Genomic DNA, 16,038 nt, shown 5'->3' with positions numbered 1-16,038 from the left:
AGTGAAATATTTTCTTACAAAAACAGATCCAAGATCCTGCAGAGATTAGCTTTAACCCCAATTAAAAACACCTAAACCAGCTAATCCTGGTGTTCAGTATCACTATAAACTTCTCGGCAATATGTTGAATCAGGTTGGAGTTAAACTCTGCAATACATTATTGGCCCTCCAGAAGCAGGATTAGACACCTCTTATTTAGGTGGCATAAGAATGTTAGATCCACTATTAAATCTTATTTTGGTGATGAACAAAAAAGGTAACAAACAACTGTTGTTGCATCACATAACTGGTTATTTATGCACGACCGAAGTATACAAGTGTAAATGTGCAAATTTGAAATTTATGCTTTTTGGAAAAAATAAAACGAATAAAAATCAGGATTGAAGGAGCCATTCTATATTTAACAGAAAACAAACCATAGGATGAGGACTGCAGCATTGCTGGGCCTGCTGTGGTACATGCGAGAAACTCCTTCAAAATTCATGAAGATTTGCGAGGTAAGATGAAACATATAAGGGAAAATTGGACATTAGATCTCTTAATTTGCAGGGGTCTGAGAACATTATTTGTTTAATTGCTTGTAAGTAATTGTAACTTGTTTTGTTTACATTCTATAAAGCCCAGTGACCGTGAAGAGGATGTGATCAAGGGTGTGGTGATTGGAATTCTAGTAGTTGCGGAAAATGTGATGGAACCTCTCCCCTCGTTCTACAATGACGTTGCACGGGTGATTGAGGAACAAGTGATAATGCGTCACCTGAGTGATATACCCAATGCTTTTCTGAACCTGATGGGCCTGGTGTATGCATTAAACCTTAACTACCCAAAGGAACTAAAATTCACTTCTGAAGTGATACAGCACCTGTTTATCGGACTTGGGTCAGACTCATGCACTGCAAGAGTTCACTCTTTGAAGAACAAGTTGCTGCGATAAGGCAGAAAACTAAATCTTCGGTTGTACTGCTTTAAGATTATTTTCATTTTAGATCTCATTGTGAATAGTTCACCTTTAAAAATAAAATTCTGTCATCGTTTACTCACCCTCTTGTCATTTTAAACCTATATGACTTCTTCCGCAGAACACAAAAAAAGATATTTTCACGACTGTTGTTGACAGCCCTCCTATTCTCTTGCACTGGTTACAATAGAAGTGAATAGAGTGCTGTCCCTTCTATTGTGGTTCACTTCTATTGTAACCAATGCAAGAGAATGGGGATCTGTCAACAACATTCTTTACCAAAGTTTTTCAAAATAAATGTTGTGTTCTGCAGAAGTCATACAGATTTATAATGACAATAGGGCATGTAAATAATGACAGAGAAATTATTTTCATTATAAAGGAGAACTACTGAATTTTTTTCTTACCTTTTCCTTCTTCATCTTTCCTTGTCATGTCTTATTGTGAGTTCTTCGTGTACTCAAAATGTCTGATAAAGGCAAAATAGTACAATATCTCTCATTGTCATTAAGATGGCTTTGTGCATGCATGGAGAAATTTTTGTTTGAGCTGTTTTGGCTCTAAGAGGAATCTGTGCATCAGAGTCCTGCACGGGTTCGGGTACCCGCGGGTACCCGACGGGTGACCCGCAAATTTGGCTGAAACGGGTGAAAAATATATAACGGTGTTGGATACGGGTGCGGGTCGGTTCGGACACGGGGGAAACACGGGTCTAAACACGGGTTCAAAACAGTCACATGCAAATGTAAAAATAAATGAATATTTTTAGGAACACTTCTACAAAACTATGCCTGTATTTCAAGTTGGTAAAATAAATTTTTTTTTTGAGCCCGCTCCCTCCCAGGAGCCTCTAGGCCACATTCCACTTTTAAAAAATAACAACCACGCGAACTGCTGCATGAGTCGTCGAGATGGATCCTGAGGAGATTGTAAAGTTCAAGTTGACAATACTTCATCAAAACTCAAGTCCAGTGTGTGGGAGAAATTTGGAGTCATCTCAGATGAAGAGAGCAATATTGTGAAAGGCTTAATTTGCTGCATGCAAAACCTGCCTTAAAGTTTTCGTTTTCGATAGCCGCAGATGTGGAACTTCGTCGCTGAGGAAGCACGCAGATACCTGTGCCGGTAACAAACTAATCACCAGTTCTATCGAGTATCTTTCAAAGGGGACAGAACTGAAGGTGCCTCGTAGAGATGATAGGTGTGAGTCTTGGGATATCTCCGATCCAGCGAGTAAGTGAGACCCAAAAGATAACAGCAAGCTCTTATGAGATTGGCAAGATTTTTGAGGACAGTGATGCCCTCAATCACTATTCCTACATCGGTGACTTCACCATTGCTCTGCAGGATGTAGATTTTAACAGCCTCCTCTGCCAACTCCTCTTCCACAATGATGGTATGATCAGCAGAATCCTGTAGACACATTGTAAAGATTGCTGGTTAGACTGTACTCTAACTTTCACCACGTATGTTACAAGACAGTGACAAATACACAAAAACATAGCCTCCCTTCAGGGTTCTACAAACCATATTACAGGTGAAATCCTAAAGTTTACTGGGGAAGCTGTTACACCAATTAACAGCAATTTTCTTGTTCTCCATTGGGAAATGCATTTTTAACAAAAAAAAAACATGACAAACGAAGAGACCAACATTGAGCTTCAATGCTGTATAACTTTAAAACATTTTTTACCCAAAAGAAAATTATGTAAAAAAATCTTCAATTAAAATTCATAAGAAAATGCAACTAAGTTAGCCCTGGAATCAGTCTCACGGTCAGACAGCCATCAGTAAGAGTACCGTAAAACAATTGGAACAAACATAATAACTCAAACGAGTCTTCTGTGGCTTAAACTTTAGTGCCCCCTTGTGGCATTCACATATACAGAAATACAGACCAGTACAGCATTACATAAATATACAACTGAGGACATAATGAACATATTTTAACATACACGAACATGAAGCCACAGTTTATTTATATTTTGATTATAGTTTTACTAAAATATGCAGTATTAGCTGATTAATATAACTTACCAGGATTTTCAAGAGAAACCGTTCAGCTTTCTCCCGCTTAGCCGCGAAGTGGAGGTTAGTCGATGTTCCTTTTTTAGCTGAAGTAAAATACAAAAACCGTTAATAGTAAATTCTTAATATTAAACTATTTGATAAAGTACTAAAAACATACGTATAATTAACGTTAGCCGACTAATTGTTACTTACCAAGATTTCCGAGGCGCGGAGAGCAGATGGGTAGACTTGTTGCTGAGGAAAGCACGCAGACGCAAGTGATCACTTTAGCCGCGAAAGTTACTCAATTTTATTTGTTTATGTAAAATCGATAAGACAATATATAGGATTTACTTAATATATTTAGATTTTAAAACTGATCAGTATAAGTAAATTATCTTCAAATATATCTATTAGATTTCACCTAAATATTAAAGGTATATTAAAAATAAAATTTGTTAATTAAATACTCATTTATTTTCATTACAAAACTTAAATAATATATGTACATTTTAGAAAAAATAACTGTTGGATTATTAATGGATTTTTTTAAATATGTCCTACTAAAAAAACACTTAAACGATTTTAAAAGAAATTATTAAATTAATATAGCTGTTTATTTCGGTGAATTTTACTTAGCAACTGGATTATTTTTTAGAGTGTAGCCTGACTTTCAGTCCACAAGGCTGGCCAGGGGTTCTCATTTCTCTCATCTTCTGAATTAAGGAGATATACAATTTTTATTCTGTTTACCACACACACACACACACAATCTCCCCTCTTCTGCCGTATTAATTGATCCACCACACTAACGGTAGTGAAGTTAGCAAGTTCTGGATAAAATTCAATATACCAACAATCCCCTGCTATTACAGTTACGTTTAATGATAACATGTACTGTATGTTAACTTTACGATAGCATCAGCCTCATTTTCTGGAGTTTCTGTAACGATCGTGTCATCTGCTGCAGCTGAAGTGTCACCCGAAGCTGCTGTAGCTTTAGGGGCAGGCATCCGAAAACACTAAAAGAGTGTACTTTGAGTCTGCTTTCGTTTCATATCTTCTAATTAAGATTCAGAATAACGTTAGTCTTGCGATGTAAAGACACGAAAGATGAATTTAAAACTTGCGTCGAAAACGACCGCCAAGCACCTGCTTTTCCTTGGTAGGTGACGTCAGATCCAGGTCACAGGCCACGGAAGGCCAATGGTCCAAAAACGTTAGTGATTCGCAATCGCAACACAGACGGGGTGAATTTATGAATGAAAGTTCTGTCACAAAACGAAGTTGTAACGTATCCTCACGTTTTTAAGTGGGTATACGGAAATCCTTTGACTTTCTTAGTGGGTATACGGCGTATACCCGCGTATCACGTAGACTACACCACTGCTTTACAGCACTGTGCTATTCAATACAGTTTCTTAAAAAATCTGACAATCCGTTTCTTCAAGTAACAATCAATCACATGATTCCTTTAACCAATTACATGACATTGTACAAAGGCATCATTTGAAAGTGTAAAGGGTCTATTTTTATTTGTGTACACCATCAATAAAACCAATATGTTTCATTAAATTAATTTAAAGCCAATCTAGATGGGCATTGACCATTTAATAATGTATTGTGAACAGACACACACCAGACTTTAAGAGCTCAGAGACTACAGGATGATACAGAATATGAGATCAGAATATAATACAAATTTCAATAATAATACTATATTTACATTAAACATAACTCTACACTTTTAAGCGCTTCACAGCTGTCACCGTTGATGTCACAGTCTTCAAAGAGAAAAAGGCACAGATGATCTTTACTGAATGAAGTGAATCCTTTCACTCTGCATGTGATTGTTACCCTTGAGGCTCAATACTGTAAAACATTGAGGAGAAACATCAGATATGATATTAATATACACTCATCTCAGTCATTATCAACATCATGTCAGAATGATATTAAATGAATCCAAGAGAGAACACAATACAATAAAAGCTACCACACCAACATTAACACAAGTGTGAGACCTCAAAATGTCCTAATTAAGATTATTTTGTTGACTGGTGATTTAAAGGAATATTTCACCCAAAAATGAAAAGACTTCTATAGGAGTCAATCATGACCCAAAACAGATTAGTTACAAACTCTCGTGTTTATTGGTATTTAGCACAACAAAGAAATGTTTACAGGTTTATAACAACTGGTCACCCAAAAATGAAAATTCTTCATGATTTACACCTTTTGTCAATCCAAACCTGTATGACAATTATTCTGCAGAACACAAAAGAAGATATTTTGAAGAATGTAGCCAATAAACGTGGTCCGCATTGTCTTGTATCCATGCAATAGAAGTTTATGACTACCAACAGTTTTTGGTGTTTGGCAAGAGAGAGTAAGGTTGGGTGGATTTATTTGTGAAATACTGAAATGTACCTATTTATATTAACGTAAAAGATGGATTAATTTAAAACGGTGTGTGTGTGTCTGTGTGTGTATGTGTGTGTGTAGGTGTGTGTGTGTTTTGCAACCATCTTGTCCAAAAGTTCAGTAAACTTAAAAGTTTTTCTAACACTTTGTTGAGTTTAATATTAAACATTTCACAACTTTTACACTGTTGTAATTGTTTTTAAAGATAAAATGGTTTGATCAGTAACTCACAGTAGTGTCTGTAGTTGACAGTGTGGATCCTTCAGTAGATCAGAGAGCAGCTTCACTCCTGAATCTTCTGGATTATTAAATCTCAGATCCAGTTGTGTCAGATGTGAGGGGTTTGATCTCAGAGCTGAAGTCAGAGCAACACAACCTTCAGATCCAATACTGCAGTTACACAGACTGAAGAGAGAAGAAAAATAAATTAATGTCAATAAGATTTAGACAATAAATATGAGTAAAATTGTTTAATATAATATTTAAATGTATTCATCAAATTAAGTCAATTTTTACAAGATGTAATAAATTAAATGGCTGTAAATCACTGTCATTTTACAATAATAACATGTAAAGTTTAAAATAATTAAAAGGATCTCAGTATCATGATAATGCTGTTTGAAACTAAATCAATAGACTCATTGACTGACTGATTTAAAAAATACAAAAATACATGTTTAACATTATTGGTTTAAGGATTTTCTTACACTGTAAAAAGTGATTTTTTGATCTTGTAAATAATGGAAACATTATTCAAGTATGTTTTACACACGAATACTATTTTGTCTTTTTACTTGAAAATGGCATGTTTAATTCAGAACATTACTTGCAGTTTCTTTGTCATTTATTGTTCCAAAATACATATGTAAATTTAAATTAAATCTCCTAAGTAATATTTACTTAGTGTTCGCCATCTAATCAAATCACACCAAAAAATTAACAACTCAAGTAAAATTTACTCAATACAGTAATATAATTGATGCGCATGAGTCTTTGCCTCAGAGTCAGAACTGGCGCGCACAGAGGAAAGGAATCGAGACTTCACGACGGATAAAGTGAATTTTACCACGGTAAGTTATTAATATGGTCATTAAATAATTGAGCTATGTTTGCAGAAAAGTGTAGAGTTATTAAGCTATCTGCAGTCCCAGTCGTTTGTGCCTAAGTTACCTTTTCTTTTTTATCGAGTTACGGATGCTAGCAATGTTCATGCTAACAATGTTAACAGATTTTTGGATAACGTTAAAACATAATCTTAGTTTTGTTTTGTTAAACACATGAATAACAGAGTTAAATCATTAATAAATGAAGCCATTAATTTAGTTGACAGACTTGCACCACCATCCGTTATTCGCAAATGGCATCTCTGTGGAAAACAATTGTCTTAACTTTTCAATAACGTTAATCTTGTCAGACGATTATTGTAAAAATGAGTTTTAACATCCGTGCAAACTTTGCTCGAGGCTTTGCCGTTGTGTTCGAGCATTCTGTCCCAGAAAAGTTCGAGCTGCCGAAATGTAATAATCACCCTGTTTTTCGCGTATTAATCACACAGGATTAATGTTAGTTTTTAAAATGCACGTGTAGGCCTACAAGGCAAATAGTACCTTGAACGTTAATTTTATTTATGTTGTTTACCTATACTATCGATTATGATAGCTATACATAGAAATCGATAAGGTACTGCACTTTTGCAATTACACAAGTCTAAATGCTTAGACTTGTGTAATTGCAAAAGTAAATCTTAATTTCTTAACAATCAACCTTATTTAAGTTAAAGCCTGTATTTTTCATGATGTCCTTTTACTGACTAACATCCACTTTACAGGTGGTTGATATCTACAAGCAGTTGGAGATTCTAATTTGTTTCCATGTTTTCCATGTTACTCTTGAGTAAAAAAAGTTAGTGTAGTTTAAAAAATTATGATAAATGATTCAAAATACATGCCATGAATGAGACCGGCAAATTATTATTTTTTATTTACATGACTGCATAACCACAGTCAATGAATTATAAAGGTAAATTGTAAGTTGTAAGCGTACTTCATATCAGTAAGATCAGTACATTTATTTAAAATTGTTAAAAAATGTATTCTGACATGAACATTTCTTACATTCTTTTACAGATATTCCATTCCTTATTCAAGCTAATGCAAGGTAAGTTGGCAATACTTTATAACAGCACACTTCACAGATAGATAGCAATAAGTATGCATTCACATGTACATCATTTGTTTACTGTAGGTGCCAGACCATGAGGTGGTTATGTAAAAAATGCAGCTTTCAGTCAAACCGAAGACTACAGCTATTAAAACACTTAAGGCTCAAACATGGAAATGCAGGCCGTCAATCATCAATACCATGTCTTTATGCTGATTGTCCTTGTTCATTTAAAACATTTAATGCCCTTCAGATACACTTATCCCGAAACCACACAGAATCAGACAAACCAAGTGAGGTGCTGTCATTTAGTTGTCTAATATGCAGTTCAATTCCATTCTCTTCGGAGAAGCAATATTTTGAGCACCTTAGAAGCCATATGAGGAGGTACGAGGTAGTGACATGTGTGTTCAAAAACTGCAGCTTCAGTACAAACATTTATTCAACCTTTGCGACTCATAAACACAGGAAACACAATACATCCTCCATTGAAGATTTTAAAACTGAAGTCTTGAAAAAATACCCAAACACTGCTGCTTTTCAAAATGATCTAGAGGTGTCTGATGATGACACAGAACTTGATGAAACTTTGGTTGATGCAGAAGAGAACTTGCCCGAAGTTGTAAAAACGAAGTTTGGACAACTTCTTCTAAAGTTGCAAAGTAATTTCAATGTGTCAGGCAAGTGTATTGATCATATTGTAGATGACCTTCAGTTCCTCTCTTCCTCTGCATCTGCTCCAGTTTTGAAAGATGTTGTTGAGTCCACTTTGAAGAAACATAACTGTGAAGTACATTCAGCGGTTATCTCAGATTTGGTGAAAAATCTTTGTGAATCACACCCTTTAAGTTCAGCTTTAGGGAAAGATGGGCCTTTTTCAACATCATTTAAGAGGTCACAATTCATGAAAGCACATTTTTCAGTCATTGAACCAGTAGAATACATACTACACAATAAAGACAACAGAACATTTCAGTATGTTCCAATACTGCAGTCGTTATTGCAAATCTTGAAGAATGTAGAGGAAAAAGACTTTTTCACTCAAAGAAAATCTGGATGTGCATCACAATACCAGTCCTTCCAAGATGGATCTCACTTCTGTAAAAACGATTTTTTTGCTGGAGATGAGAACAGATTAAGTCTTATTCTGTATATCGATGACTTTGAAGTGTGCAACCCTTTGGGAACTTCCCGCAAGATCCACAAAGTCACGGCCGTCTATTGGGTGTTAGGAAACTTTCCAGCATATGCACGATCAACATTAGCTTCTATTTATTTAGCTATTCTGTGCAAAGCAGATGACACAAAGCGATTTGGATTTCAGAAAGTTTTAGAGCCACTCCTGACAGATCTTCAAAGCTTGGAAAAAGATGGTGTTTTTATTCCAAGTTTAGGAAAAATCATGAAAGGCACTGTGGTGAGCGTGGTGGCTGATAATTTGGGGGCCCATTCTTTGGGAGGATTCGTTGAAAACTTCACAGGATCTAATGTCTGCAGATTTTGTCTCGGAGAAAGGTCCCAGTTTCAGACCACAGAAGTAAGATCTGGACTTTTTCAGAGGAGAGATAAAGAGCAGCACAGTCTGCATGTTGAGACGATTTTGTCAAGTCCTATTTCCACTCCTTGCTATGGTGTGAAAAAACAGTGTGCACTGTCTGAAAAACTTCGACATTTTCATGTAACATCTGGTTACCCACCAGATGTGTTACATGACCTTCTTGAAGGTGTCGTTCCATTGGAACTGGCGTTGTCATTTCAAGCCTTCATCAAGAAGAAATATTTTTCTCTTGTGGAGCTCAATACTTGCATTCAACAGTTCCCTTATAAGTGGAGTGACCAAACAAATCGTCCACATTTGATTCCTGCTCATTTTGCTACCAAAAGATCTGTAGGAGGCAATGCACATGAAAACTGGTGTCTGTTGCGTCTGTTGCCTCTCATAATAGGTTTGAAAGTACCTGAGGATGATGAAATATGGCAGATGTTAATGACCTTAAAAGACATCGTGGAACTTGCAGTGGCCCCAGTTCATACTGAGCAGAGCATCTGCTACCTTGGCACTTTAATATCTGAGCACCGAAACAGATTTCTGCAAGTTTTTCCTCAAGAAAGGCTCCTCCCCAAACACCACTTTCTCGAGCACTACCCTGAGCTTATTCAGGAATTTGGTCCTTTGGTAGCCCTTTGGACCATGCGATTTGAAGCTAAACATGGCTTTTTCAAAAAAATTGTCAGACAAACAGGCTGTTTCAGGAACATACTGCTGTCCCTTGCGAAAAAACACCAGCTCATGATTGCATTGCATCTCCATGATTCAAATGTGACAAAGTCATCACTTTCAGTCACAACAACTTCACAAGTCTCTGTGGATGTGCTAAAGGATGGCATAAAAGATTTGGTGCAACACAGGTATCCACATGTCACAGTGGTGCATGTTGCAAATAATGTGCACTTCTCAGGCACCAACTACAAACCGGGGATGTTGCTATGTTATGGTTTCACTGCAGACTTGCCAGACTTTTCTGAGGTGCTACAGATTATCTTGGTTTGTAACAAACTGGCCTTTGTTGTCAGACTACTAAGCACATGGTATAATGAGCACTTTAGGAGCTATGAGTTGGAACACACAATCAACATTCAGATACTGGAGCAAAACGAAATGGTTGACTACTATCCTCTGGCTGCATACACTGTTGCAGGAAGACGACTGACTACCTTAAAGCACTACATTTCCCCTTCTGTTTAGGTGCATGTTTATCAAAGTTAATATTGTAGTGAATTCATATTGTAATGAATTGTGTTAATTAATTTTTTTGTATCTGTTGCAGATGTGCACCCCAGCAAAGCTGCGATTAGTTTTTGGAGAGAATGATGTTCGCAAATTGGTTCTGCCCTCAGGCATCCCCAGCACTCTCCAGGACCTTAAAAGGATAATACAAGAAACATTCAATATTCCAGAATGCTATAGTTTGATGTACGAAGACATGGAATTTGGGGGCCAGTTTTTCAATTTGGACTCAGTAGATGATGTGCAGGATAAATGTACTCTGAAAGTAGTACAAACTGAACCCGTCACCCTAAATCTAGTTGTTATGAATAGATCAACTCTACCAACAGAGTCCGATGCCAGATCCTGCAGTTCTCAGGACACTGTTGTGCTGACTCCTGTAAGTGACACTTACCTTTCTTCTGACTCCAAATCCACCGGCTCTCAGGACACTGTTCTTCTATTGTCCACTGAGACTCACGCATCATGCCGTTCTCAAGGATGGCCAACAAAGTTTATAGTACCTACTTTCTCCTTTGATACTGAGCTCTTGCTTTCAGATGGAAACAAAGCCTACCAAAAGGACGGCACTCTCTTGAACAATCATAGAGTGACAAGTAGTGTCCTTGAGACACTAGCAGAGACAATATTTCAATACACTGCATATCCGACGGGTGTCCAAATTATGAATGTAGTGGAGATGTTGATTGAGAAGTATCCATGCCTCAAAGAGCCAGGGTCCTATAATGCACAATATGGATGGCAACAAAGGATAAAATATAAAATGGGAAATTATCGAGCCAAATTAAGAGGTAGCCAGCTTTCCTGCCCAGAGCTTGAGGTGAACCAAAAAAGGAAGACAATTGAAAACCCCACTCCAAAAGGCCTCAAAAGACCTAGGAAGGCTGAAGTAAATTACTTGCCACCATTTCCATTTGGGGAAACAGGAGAAAGTTTAGAGAAGGAGAGACTAGATCTCCTTAATGAAATTAGGAAAAAAAACAACAAAAACATAATTGGTGAGAAAATGGAGAAGACTTTCTCCTATCGAAGAACAGAAGTAGTTAAGAACTGCCCTGCTGTTAAAGATTTCATGGAGAGATGGCCAGCCCTTTTCTGTGAATCTGAGGTAAACTTTAGTTATGTTCTTTGTTGGCCTAATATGCAGTGATTTCAAATGCAATAAAAAATTGTTACCAGTGCACTCAACTCATCACTTGATTGTGTTACATTTTATTTTCTTTGTCTTAGATCAAAAATGAATTCAGAAGAATCACCACAATTTCCTTGGAGCGTACATTCTTGGAAAAGCTGGACTTCTATACTCCAAAACTCCTGGCTTTGTTTGAGATGAAGGGTGGGGTTGCTGGCATAAGAATTAGACATTTGCTGGATTCACTCAGCCAGGTAAAATGTAAAAAAAATACAATTGTGAATTACTCATGTGATGATATGCTGCTTCCTGACTCTGTAAATTTGTTGTTATATGTCGATGTATACACATTTAATGTTCACTGCATTTACTTCTGTTTTTAACAGGAAGAAGATAGGCTTGAAGATAGGCGAGACGTTGTGATTCGCTGCCTCCTGTCTTTCCTGGGAGAATCAGCTGAGGAGCTCATTGAAGACCACCAGGTAGTACAGTTCAATTCAATTAAAATTTATTTGTATAGTGCTTTTTACAGTGTACAATGTTTCAAGGCAGCTTTACAAAAAAAACAATGGTGAATGATCAATAAATTGAAACAAATCAAAGAAAATGCAATAATCAATTAATAGTCTAGTGCTGCCTGGCGTCATCATTGCACAAGTCTTGGGTCATCTAACGTCTTACTGGGAGGCAGGGTCCCGACATGGATATACAATAATTAGTTACATCGAGCCACAAACTTGAACACAGTGATATGAACTGTGACTTGTTCAGTTTAAAAATATATATTTTTATTTATTTATTTTCTCTGTTGCATTCAGTGCTTTCTTCCAAAAATAACGGACCATATGAGATTCCAAGTCACAGTTCACTTAGTTCATATCACTGTGTTCAAGTTCGTGGCTCGACTTGTCGAGACTGTTTTTCAATATAGTTGCTGTCTGTATACGCGTAATGTACTGTCTTTATAAAGTATCTTCTTATTAAACTGTTTGTACACTTGAAAAGTTCTCAATGCTTTGGTTTGCATGTAAGGACCCTCATTATGCTACCGTGGTAGTGTGAGGCTATTTTGAGCCTTGTTAGTGGTATTACACTAGCGATTTACTTTATCTTACTCTCTGCCCCATATTCTAGCGTTATAAGCTAATCTGTTTTTAGAGATATAACTCTTTACATTCGACTATCATGAAAACGCATCCCAGAGAACGATCTACTAGGTAAGCATGTGTTAATTACCCCTAGGTTCATTTTTCACCGGAGTTGTCCTTTAAGAGTGGACAGTTTGTCTCAGAACAGGAACCCATTGAGGAAAATTGAAAAATTGATAATGTACAGTATTTTAACCACTTTGCACTGATTTGTGTATTTCACAGGATATCAGCAGGGAGATGATTAAGGATACCTTCTCCAGTCATGTCATGAAAATCATCGTACTAAGCAGATCTGTAGAAGAGGAAGATGCCAGTATGTCTGATGTCATCATTGTCATCGAGGGGACTGAGGTGCTGCTGGGATGTAAAAATCTCGCAAATGCATGTCTTTCACTCATGGGCTGCATTTACTCCCTAAACTTAAGCTATCCCCCAAAGCTGAGAAACACCTTCGAAGTGTTTCAGAAAATCTTTCTGGGACTAGATGCGTTAAAATTTTCGCCAAAGGTTAACTCTTTGCACAGAAAGATTCTAATGTAATCTGCTAGTTGGGCACTACTTGCACTTATTGTACTGTTTTATTTTATTTATTTTTTTGCAAGAAAGGTTGTTCAGAAAACAACTTCAACTACAGTACTAGTTAATATAACAATTCTTATGCATTTTAAGTAATGCTATTCTGCTGAGACCATCGATGCAGAGTTTTATTATTATTTTATTTTATGTTTTTGTTCCCTTAGGTTTAATCTTAGTGAAATTAAAGTTAGCTAATGAAAGGCAGCTACTATTTGACATTATTTGCACTTTTACACTTTTGTATTTGATATCTGCAACTGAGGTTTTTGTAAAATGTTTATGTTTTATGTTTATAGAAAGGTTTTATATGTTTAAATGTTTATACATTTTAATGCACTGTGTGGTTGTTCTAACAATGTTTACTGGAGTAAAATGCACTATAGTGCACCATTTACAAGACCCATCAAACTGATGGAGTTTTACTCTTTGTTTTATTTCATATTCCCATCTGTAAGGAATATCATAGAAATAAACGTATTCAAGTAAAATGTATGTCAGTGTTATTTTATTGAACACCATTTAAATACATAAACAACATCAAGTAATTTTAAATTAATATTTAAAGTAAAGATTACTAGGATTATTGTGTAAAAAAACATTTATTAGCATTACTTGAGTAAAATATATAAACAAACAGTCTATACAATTTACTGGGAAATTCCAAGTAAAATTTTACTTGAGATTTTCTAATTAAAGCTACAGTTCCTTGTCTTTCGTTTTTACTTGGGAATTCTATTGAAATTACTCACATTTTCTAAGTGAAAAAACTTTCCTAACTTTTTTTAAGTAAATCCTACTCCAAATTTTTTTCAGTGTACTTTAATGTCTTCAGTTTACAGTTTGTATTCTTCAGTCCATCAGAGAGCAGCTTCACTCCTGAATCCTTCAGTTTATTGTTACTCAGGTTCAGTTCTGTCAGACTTGAGGAGTTTGATCTGAGAACTGACGCCAGTGATGAACAACTTTTCTCTGTCAGATTACAGACACTCAGACTGAGAGAGAAATAACAACACAACAGTGAGTTACAATGTTAGTAATATACTTATGACTTTTTTCTGACAGCATGATTGATCGTCAGATTTTAATAACGCTGCACTTGTCACAAAGATAACAGACAAATCATTAACAGATCAATCTTTAATGATCACTTCTAATCTCATTTTTATTTTTCAGGATATCGTATGAAGCAGTAAAGTTCATGTGAGACTTTAAATCTCTCAGTATCATAAATGTAATACATATAACAATATTCCAAGAGAAAGACACACACATTAAGAACAAGTTGATCTCATTCATTTTCAATGACAGTTTGACAACTTCTATGCATGACATTGAATTTCAACAAAATTTTATGTGTGTCCAGAAACACAACAAAAGTATGTCATGTTTAACTTGATGTAAATGGAGAGCAACTTTCTGCACAATACAATTACATTTATTAATTGGGGAAATGTTTTTATCCAGAGGGACTTAGAGTCTAGTTGTCAGGGTTCCGTCATTCATGTTTCGAGTTTGCATGCTTTGTGGACGGGACCTTGAAAGTACCATGTCTTGTTTGTGTTTTGTTATATGTGGAGACACGTGGCGGTATGTTTTGATTATTCGCCGCGTGTCCTACTGTCTTGCGTGTAGCTCCGCCCCCTTGTTTCTCCGTTAGTGTTTCATATGCGTCACCTGTCTTCCATTAATGTTTAGTATTGTCACCTGCCCATCTCCTTTGCTGTGTAATCTCCCCTCGTTATCTGGCCCCTATTTAGTCCCTCTGTTTTGCCCTCACACCTCGCGGGTTCATTGTAAATGTTACTCTGTTTGTGTTACGTTTGTGATTCTTTTCATCAGTTCTAGTATTGTCTTCGAGTCTAGCCCCGAGTAAACCTTCCTGAGGTTTTGTGGATTTACCCCTTTTGTGGATTTACCTTTTTCCAGTTTTCCGTTTTGGATGTGTTTCCTGCCCGAGAATCCCGTCTCTGGATTTTGTGTGGACTTATTATTTATTTTCTGTTGTGAGTACGAGTCTCTGTTTTGCCCCATAGTGGGTTTTGTTTTGATTTTATTTAAATAAACTATTTTTGTTCCATCCACCTGTCTGCATTTGGGTTCTGCCTTACACAATCCTGACAGAATGAACCCGCCAGTTAAGAACCCAGCAGGCAGGTACACCAGACTGTCCAGCAAGACTCGTCACCCCGTGGACATTCGCCAAGGCAATGCGCGTCTTGAGGATTACCTGGAGGATTTCCTCAGTGCCGCGGAGAATGGGGTTTTTGGTGAGGAGGAACTGGCGGTGCTTTTCAACCGCGGCCTCAGGGACCCTCTTTCACCAGCCGAGATGAGGAGGCTGAGACCGCTGGACTTCGACGTTGTGTGGCAGCACGTTTCTAGTAACCCGAGATCCAGGGTCTCCAGCAAAACCAGCTACCAATTTTCGCTGGGCAGGATCTCGGAGGGTCGCACCATGCAAGTCGGGGTCTTGAGCGCTGCCACATCATCTGCCTCACCTTCCGCCACGTCTCCACTACCTATCGGCCTTGGTTGCAAGCGGTGGAGGAGGGTGTCGTGTGATCCCCTTTTGTGGATCTTTTGGGTTCTGCCTTACACAATCCTGACACTAGTTTTATGAGACCAGTCTTCTTTTGTGATTGTACTTATGCTTTTGTTGTCCTTATGCTGGCCCAATTGCTTCCATTTCTTACTCCACCTGTAAGTCGCTTTGGATATAAGCGTCTGCTAAATGACTAAATGTAAATGTAACTACATCAAATTTACACAAGAACAAGAGTGAAACAGCAAAACATAAACAGCAAAAATACTTGACCGTCACTTATGATTATTAATAGTG

At 36.9% G+C, this 16,038-nt stretch overlaps 2 protein-coding genes across 8 annotated transcripts in view; one reads left to right on the top strand and one right to left on the bottom strand.

The window, feature by feature from the left end:
- Positions 1–16,038, bottom strand: part of LOC130417979 (NACHT, LRR and PYD domains-containing protein 3-like) — a 39,974-nt gene that overhangs the window by 18,206 nt on the left and 5,730 nt on the right. Inside the window, exons 9-10 of one of the 2 annotated variants that reach the window (XM_056743876.1) lie at positions 14,018–14,191; positions 5,624–5,797 (exon numbers count right to left, since the gene is read on the bottom strand). In XM_056743876.1, coding sequence (XP_056599854.1) covers positions 5,624–5,797; positions 14,018–14,191 — 348 coding nt within the window. Of the gene's footprint in view, positions 1–5,623; positions 5,798–14,017; positions 15,898–16,038 lie in introns of those variants that run through there. The other variant, XM_056743877.1, reaches the window with a different exon arrangement.
- LOC130417986 (uncharacterized) lies at positions 6,148–13,691 on the top strand. Of its 6 annotated transcripts, XR_008906251.1 has the most exons (8): positions 6,148–6,462; positions 7,519–7,549; positions 7,637–10,298; positions 10,381–10,719; positions 10,880–11,448; positions 11,571–11,726; positions 11,859–11,954; positions 12,846–13,691. XR_008906251.1 is itself a non-coding variant. In XM_056743886.1 (7 exons), the coding sequence occupies exons 4-7, from the start codon at positions 10,381–10,383 to the stop codon at positions 13,161–13,163; spliced, it is 1,638 nt and encodes a 545-aa protein (XP_056599864.1). In that variant the 5' UTR covers positions 6,155–6,462; positions 7,519–7,549; positions 7,637–10,298; the 3' UTR covers positions 13,164–13,691. The 6 variants fall into 6 exon arrangements, 3 of the variants coding, with proteins under 3 accessions (XP_056599864.1, XP_056599863.1, XP_056599865.1); XR_008906249.1 differs by having other exon boundaries at positions 10,381–11,448; XM_056743886.1 differs by having other exon boundaries at positions 6,155–6,462; positions 10,381–11,448.

The sequence above is a fragment of the Triplophysa dalaica genome, chromosome 3, assembly GCF_015846415.1.
Source record: "Triplophysa dalaica isolate WHDGS20190420 chromosome 3, ASM1584641v1, whole genome shotgun sequence".
Taxonomy (NCBI): domain Eukaryota; kingdom Metazoa; phylum Chordata; class Actinopteri; order Cypriniformes; family Nemacheilidae; genus Triplophysa; species Triplophysa dalaica.
This window is presented reverse-complemented; position numbering and strand designations above follow the sequence as displayed.

What these genes read in the sequence shown, in the direction of transcription:
- LOC130417986 (XM_056743885.1), top strand. Translation starts at nt 10,381, where the DNA reads ATGTGCACCCCAGCAAAGCTGCGATTAGTTTTTGGAGAGAATGATGTT. An exon ending in TGCTGGATTCACTCAGCCAG is followed by an intron (nt 11,727 to 11,858) that starts GTAAAATGTAAA and finishes TGTTTTTAACAG; the next exon opens with GAAGAAGATAGGCTTGAAGA. An exon ending in AGCTCATTGAAGACCACCAG is followed by an intron (nt 11,955 to 12,845) that starts GTAGTACAGTTC and finishes TGTATTTCACAG; the next exon opens with GATATCAGCAGGGAGATGAT.